Source organism: Acipenser ruthenus, chromosome 22 (genome assembly GCF_902713425.1).
Source record: "Acipenser ruthenus chromosome 22, fAciRut3.2 maternal haplotype, whole genome shotgun sequence".
Lineage (NCBI taxonomy): Eukaryota > Metazoa > Chordata > Actinopteri > Acipenseriformes > Acipenseridae > Acipenser > Acipenser ruthenus.
The window spans coordinates 29,150,896-29,158,481 of NC_081210.1; the positions used below are offsets into that span (position 1 = coordinate 29,150,896).

A 7,586-nucleotide genomic window follows, 5' to 3' on the forward strand; every position below is an offset into this window, starting at 1 on the left:
AGGAGCTCGCTGGTTGCAATCCTGGGGGTCCACAGGGAACGATGCCTTGGCATTTTGGAAGGAAAATCGGCTGGGTTTAGCTCTCCTCAGCTTGCTTCAGTGACCCCTACTTACCAGCCTTCAGTGGCTTCATAACATTCGTTGCTCAGGTTCGGCGGGTGAAAAGAAGAACTTTATTTTTTAATGGAGAAGAGGGAATTTTTCATCCAGAACAAAAAGATGACTGGTTTTAGCAGCAATCTCCGGCGATGCAAATGGATGCCTGTGAAGAGCACGTTCTTGAAGAATCCCAAGCTTGAACTATGAACGATCTCGCTTGGAACTTGCAGCATTCTCCCTGCCGAAATGTCACAAGAACTCAAGCTCAAAGCTAGGAAGCTGCAGACACTGCACAGCACAGGCCCAAGGCTGAAATTCACATTGCGGATTGTTCATTTCTGGCAGACCTCGGACATGCCTGCCAGATCAAAAATCATGGACCTCCAAATCCATTATTAACATTACTTGTCATAAGATACACTGTACAGTATATTACACTGTGAACAACACACAACCACATGCCTAAAGTCTAAAGTGTAATTACAAAAGTAAAAATCCTTTACCGTACCTTTTAACTGCATTCTGGATCTGCAAATCTGATGAGAAACAACGTTTTCATTTGATTGTTATAGAACCTTCCCAATGGAGTCTTATGTTCTGTTTACCAATAGATATGTATCTGTTGTATCTCAGTCTTGGTGGTTCTATTCTTAATGCAAATGAAAAAAAACAAAAATGAAAATTGATTTCAGTGTTGCAACTGTGATGCAAAACGCTAAAGAACCTGACTTGCTTGCCTCTATGAAATGTTCACAACCCTATTTAAGGTCACCAGACACAAGCTTTGTGTATTTATCACTAATATTATTATTGTTATTCACAGAAAGGACTTTAATTAAAGGATATATGAACAAAAACTTCATAAAACTGGTTAACAGACAATTCTCCATTCAGACAGATGGGGAAGGCTTTAGCCTCTAAACCCTTTGCTGCAGCCCGGGCCAATGTGAATCTGGATGGACGATTAAAACCTTTCCAAGAATCTCCAAAAAGCAGAGGATGCGCTTACTGGAAGACAGCTGGGCTCGTGCACTGGGTTTTGTGAATGACGCAGGTGTGTATTAATGGTCCTGGGGAAGATTGTCATTTAGAAACATGTTAATAAAGGACTCTTCTATATACTGCAGAAGTTCAGTTTGTATTTGTTATTATCTCTCATCGCCAGCAATGAGGCAGCTGGCACTTCCACTTAGTGTACCCTGGTGACAGGCCTAAGTGAGCCGCCTAATTCTCCTAATTAGGAGGAAGCTGGAAACGGAAGAGACAGACAGCGAAGGGTAAACCTGAGACTCATCCAAATTCCTCCCTGGAAGCTGATGCCTTGCAGATAACAAGGGCTAATTAACACTATTCCAAGAGGAAGCGCAGCAAGCAGAACTCATGAACCAACTTTAGTCACACAAGCACAGCAGTGGCATGAAACGAGTCGAAAACGCAGGGTTAAAACACATGTTTGTGGTGCGTGGTTATGCCTTGCTGGGAACTGGAATACATATTTACTGGCCTTGGGGGTATTTTGAATCCCATCCTAAGATTTCTAAATAACAAACACTGTGCTTTACAGTAAAGTTTTTTTTTTTTTTTTTGAGCTTTTTTTTCTTTCCTTGGATCAACTTGACTTGTTCCTCACCCAGCACAAAGTCCCCTGAACCATCCTGCCCAGCAATATGTACCCACTGCTTAGGAGTTCAAAATATATGTTTGTATGGCTAAATCGTGAATCTAATAGGATCATCTCTGGTATTTATATAGAGTACTCCATTGCTTTTGGCCAACATTTTGCAAACAGATTAGGCTTGTCACTGCTAGCAGATCCTGCGTTTTCTAACCTTATCACTCCTATCAGATGGTCTTTCTGGAACCTTGCATTCTACCATGGAATTGTGTTTTACTGCTTTAAAAATAAACCTCTTTTATAGCACTGTCTGTATGTGATATTACTCACCTGAACTGAATGCACGACATCATGCTGCTTGGCTGATGAAACGCTTTGCTTGAGTTGATCTGCTGAATATGTGAATGAAGTCCACAGACCTGTTCTAATGCTGCCCTGGCCTGTACACCGAATAACCGTTTCATAAACTCCTAACTGTATTCACAAAAAAAATGTTTTTTAGATTTAAATGCGTGTTTATGTAAAATATAAAAAAGACATGTTAAATCAATAATAGGCCTACCTATTAAATAACATCTCTAGATATATATATATAGTTTTGGATATTTGCACACATTTCTTTCACGGATGGCCAGCTCATACCTTCATGTTTCTCGTTTCGCACGGGTGTCCCATTCCTATTGACCTGTCAATGTTCAGAATCTAATACCTGGCCAGACTGTGTAGTTTAGTTATATATATTACACGCAAAGGCGCTGACAGTTTGAAGTGTGCATGGCTGCTTTCTCGTCTCCTTTCTCGTCTCTAGCTGATTTGACAGACATCACCCTACCTTTACCGGTTTCAGCTTCAACACTTCAGCGTTATCGTCGTCCTGTTCATGAGCACGGTAACGTGATATACAGTTAGATTTCTATGTGTGTATGCATCTATAGTTATTGTTATATATTATTATCTTATGTGTATAAGAGTCATTGGGGTCTCATTTTAACTGATTAATATGGTTACGTGAGGAGTCTTGTGTCTGTGGCGTGTCTCAGCATCACACTCACACCAATGTCCTAGTAGTTTGCATGATCATGTCACAGAACAAAGGCTGCTGTTGCAGCTCCACTAATTAATACGCGCATGTTTTCAGATCAGTGCCAGAGGTCTGGCCTTCTTTTTTGTTTCTCCAAAAACAGAAAGGCATATTGAAGAAGGTATTCAAGCATGTTTGTTTTTTCAAAACCATTTGCCTAATTGCTACCGGCTGCCATAACATCCGGTGTTGGTTATTATTTTCACCGATGATAGCATGACCAATGTCACGTCTCTATGCACTTGGTTACATTTTTTTTTTCTGTTTCAATTGATTAAACTTATACACGGTATTGAATTTAAAAATACAACAAATAAACAATAAATAAGTAAATAGATAAATAAATAAATATGCAGGTGTCGTTTATGTTATCTGAACCTTGGTGTCAAACTGCTAGCGTGATGTCATTGTTCGTGTCTGTTTTTTTTCTCTCCTTTCTCAATTCTGAGCTATTGTGCTGTACTGTAGACGGTACGTGCTTGTCTATGAACCCCAGTTCATTGGACAAAAACATTTAACTTTTTTTTTATTTTGACAATTGACTAAACATTTAAACGTATTATTATTATTGTTATTATTATTATTATTATTATTATTATTATTATTATTATTATTATTATTATTATTATTATTATTATTATTATTATTATTATGTTTTAACTTTATTTATATACACATGTATAGGCTAGATATACAAATCATGGTATGTGTTTACGTTTTTTAGAATACAACTGAAGAAAGAGGAGAGGGAGAGGAGAGGAGAGGAGAGGAGGGGGTGATCCACTGTTCTTTACAGTCACAGATACGATTCTAAACCTCCCTGTTTCCAGGGAGACGGGGCTCCAGAAGCGTTTGGTTCTTTCATCTCCAGCAGCATCGCAGGATTTGCAAGAAGGTTAACGTACACAGATCTCTAGGCTGACTGGAAGGCAAAGACAAAAGCAAAACAAAAAAAAATACTAAATATGTAACACCGTCTGTGAACAGGAAAACAAGAAAAAGGAAAAGCGAAACATTTCAGCAACTGGACGGGCTTGCAATGTGTTTTCTTTTTAAGATCGCTTTTTTATATTGCATCTGCGAATTACATTGATAACTGCCTCCTTCGATCCTTTGAACAGTGGATCGATAAAGGAAACCATTACGAAAACAAAAACATTTTTAAAATAGATACAGTAGTAAACAGAACAGTGACAATAACATATAAAATACGTTTTTTTTTTTTTTTATTGGATCGGGAGTTCCAAGATGCAGAGGGTATTAGCATCTGCACGGATTAGTGGTGCATTTCTAACGGGATTATGGATTACCTGTGGATTAGTCATCCCAGAATAATTGTGTAAATAAATACAGACACTAGAGTAACAGTAATTGCCAAATCAGGAACGAAGCATAACTACAACCCCACAGAAGACTTAAAGGTAATTCAACTTTATTTTGAAAAAGCTATTTACACACACACACAAAAAAATCTCATGCATTTGAAAAAAAAGAATCATAAAGAGAAATAAATGCATACGTGTATTCTAAAGGTATAATATTAACCATGCTGTGCGCATTAACAAACATCCATGTCTGTATGGTGGAAATGTCAACTTTTCACATCTGTTTCATTAGTCTAGTTTTGTTTACCATTATTCTGAATGGTTCAAGTTCTGTAATCTAAAGCTAAGACTTTTATTCTTTTTTTAAGCAATACAATCCTACTTTGCTTGTCGGCAGACTACATCTCCAGAGCCCTGCGCTCCTTCAAGACCATGGCAGTGAGTGCAGTGTGAGGGAATGGGAAGTGTCAAGGACTCCAGTGTTAGCTCTCAGATACAGATCAGCCCTGGACCGGTGATGGAGGACTCCATAGCGGCTGAGCCTGGAAGCAACCCCCCCTGCCACGGCCAGCAAGAGTGTGCGAGCTGTGAAGCTACCTCAAGCTGTGGTCCCCCTCAATCCGACGTCTGTTCCACAAGCTGCTACCAAGATGCCAAGAGCTGCTGCCAGCCAGAAACGACTGTGAAGAGGCCCATCTGCCCAGGAGAGACTTCTAATGTGAGCAAGGAGCAGTGTGAGTATTTACCTCCTGGAGGACCCAGTGCAGCACTCTGTGTTAACGCAGAGCCTGAACCACTATTGAAAGACATATCAGTTAAGGTGGTAACAGTGACAGATGTTCTTAATATTGAGAGTGATTGTTCAGTGGCGTCAGGCAATCAGGGAGCAGTGATGGGTACTTTGAACCGGTTCAGTGATGTGGATACTAACCAAGACTGTGACAGAGTGACGGCAGACAATCAAACGGAAAAGCAGGGGATGGGAGTGAGTGCAACCCTTCGTCAGGATCTCAACCTGAAAGTGTCCGATCATGAACCTAGAGAGTCAATCAAGGATGAAGTAATTCAAGAGACATCACTGTCACAACCCTGCAAGGTGGAGAAGCCGTCTTTAGATACATCTGGAGATCTTGTTCAACTGAAGGGGTCTTCTAATGACTTGCTAGATGATTCCAAAGTCATTACAAACACAGGAGCAATAAAAAGCAAAGATTTAAGCCTCAAAGAGGCTACCAATCAGTCAGATTTCAGGGCTGAAAAGCCTAACCGGGATTCCTCATTGCATGAAGACAAACAGAAATCTAGCATGGAATCTACAGCTGATCCAGGCTTACAAGAAACCAGTAAAGGAGATACACAGGTAAAAGAAATAAAGGAGGTGCCATCTCCAAACAAGAAGGTCTATCAGTTCCATCAGGAGAAGCTTGTGAAACACCCCCAGCCCACAGGCAACCGTGAAACCCAAGAGCCACCTACTGTGGTTTCAGGTCCTGCAAGTAATGCATATACTGAGACTAGAGACCAAAACATGAAGCAATCTGGAGAGTTGACAATAACATCACATGCTACTTTGGAGGTCTGCGGCACCATTCAAGAAACTACCAAGCCCTTACAAGTAGAAACACATGATCAAAAAAACGCTTTGTGTAACGGAGGACAAAAGGAGCTCCGGCAATCAGAAAGGAAGCAAAGAGAAGAATCGCATGGCCTGGGTGAGACTAGAACGAAGCTCACGCTCCACGTGGAGGCAGCGAAGGATAGCAGCGGTGAAGCGGTGGGTCCGTGCCTCTCACAGAACATTCCTGGTGTTCACGCTGAGATTCAGGTCAGCCTGGGGGTGCCCTGCAGGTCAGCAGCAACCAGCCCTATGACACCGCCCGAGGGGTCTGACAGTTTCTTTTTCCCTGTGGGGAAGGCTGGGCTTGGGGAGGCTAAGCCTGCCAAGAAGGACGCAGAGCTGCAGGTGGGCATGCAAGTGGAGTCCAGGTCAGTTGCCACTGCGCCCATGACCCCAGGTAGGAAGTCTCCCCAGGCTTCGTACCCTGAGATTCACATCAAGGGGGTGACGGAGGATGACCAGCCTGAGCCAGTGCGGGAGGTCAGGTGGGACGAGAAGGGGATGACCTGGGAAGTGTACGGGGCCTCCATGGAGGTAGAGGTGCTGGGGATGGCCATCCAGAAGCATTTGGAAAAACAGATTGAGGAACACGGGAAACAACCTCCGCCACAGTCCCTTCCATCGGCACAGCCGCCACCCACAAACCCAGAGCTCAACAGAGCAAGCTCAGTCAAAGGTGCGCTGAAGAAAGCTGCGGGGGTGGAGAAGAAGAGACGGCAGAGGAATCCCTTTCGAGCGGTCCTGCAGAATCTCCGCCGACCGCAGTGCTGCTCGCGGGCAAACACCATTGAGTGAAAGAGAAATCAATCACCTATCTCAGTGTTATTTCAAACCTTCTTAGTAACAGATTTTGAACTCTAAGCTCCTAAGGCACATTTAAGGCATTTAAGTCCTGCCAATTTGTTTTGGAGAGAACATGCTCAAGTACAATATAACTGCTACAGTATATAGTTGGTAACAAGAAAATAAGTGCATTTTATATCAGTTATAGAAATGTTGTCCAATACCCAGATCCCCCTTGTATGTGGGTCATAGCGTAGTTTCATTGTGATCTGTAAGATCTCAAATGACACACGACATGGAACTGTGTTGTGTATTTTGTTCCCAGTGCAGCAAATTAAACGTAAAGACTGTTTCGCACACTTCTTTCACTTCTGTTCTCTCTCCATTGCTAACACTAATACTTTCATCTCAGCTATTCAATCAAAGTGTTTTTTGAAGACTGCCAGGCAGACTGGAAGCCAAACACGAGAGAACATCCAGCAACTCAGTATTGGAGTTCAAGATGACTGCCCGGTAAAGATCGTAGTGTTGTTGTGCTTTGCTTTTGAGTGTAAAAAGCCCTGTTTGTTATGAACATCAATGGCACATCTACATTTACTGAAGACAGACGCAAAAAATGTGTAGCTTTGTTTTTTCCTACACCTGTACGTTTTAGTAAAAGAAAACGGTGATCTGTCATCAGCATAACCTAGTGTATAAAATGTGTGTTTTATTCAATAAAGAGTTCATGAAGAGCTAATATGCAGGAGTGTTTATATTGCATGTCCTCTCCAGGTCATTACATGTATTTAACTATAGAGTACACACTGAAAACATTGAGGAAACCGACCAGATTATCTTAAGGACTTTCATTGAAAAACAAAAACACACAAGCATTATATTTACATAACACAAATAAATTAGTCTTCTGTAAAACACAGAAAACACAAAATCTATGTTTAGAGCTTATTTGTGAATCTGTGAACATCTTACACAACGTCAGAAGAGCAAATAAAGTGTCTTTAAAGCACAGTGTGCAGTGAAGCATGGGTCTGTAAACACAGCGACGAATGATCAGATTATATG

At 41.4% G+C, this 7,586-nt stretch overlaps 1 protein-coding gene across 2 annotated transcripts; it reads left to right on the plus strand.

The window, feature by feature from the left end:
* Positions 1-2,477: 2,477 nt before the first annotated feature.
* On the plus strand, positions 2,478-6,533 carry LOC117973644 (G protein-regulated inducer of neurite outgrowth 1-like). 2 transcript variants are annotated; one of them, XM_034926615.2, is made up of 3 exons: positions 2,478-2,603; positions 3,520-4,216; positions 4,489-6,533. In XM_034926615.2, exon 3 carries the CDS (start codon positions 4,578-4,580, stop codon positions 6,531-6,533), a length of 1,956 nt encoding a protein of 651 aa, XP_034782506.1. In that variant the 5' UTR covers positions 2,478-2,603; positions 3,520-4,216; positions 4,489-4,577. The 2 variants fall into 2 exon arrangements, with proteins under 2 accessions (XP_034782506.1, XP_034782507.1); XM_034926616.2 differs by having other exon boundaries at positions 4,518-6,533.
* The last annotated feature ends 1,053 nt before the right edge of the window (positions 6,534-7,586 follow it).

What these genes read in the sequence shown, in the direction of transcription:
- LOC117973644 (XM_034926615.2), top strand. Translation starts at nt 4,578, where the DNA reads ATGGGAAGTGTCAAGGACTCCAGTGTTAGCTCTCAGATACAGATCAGC.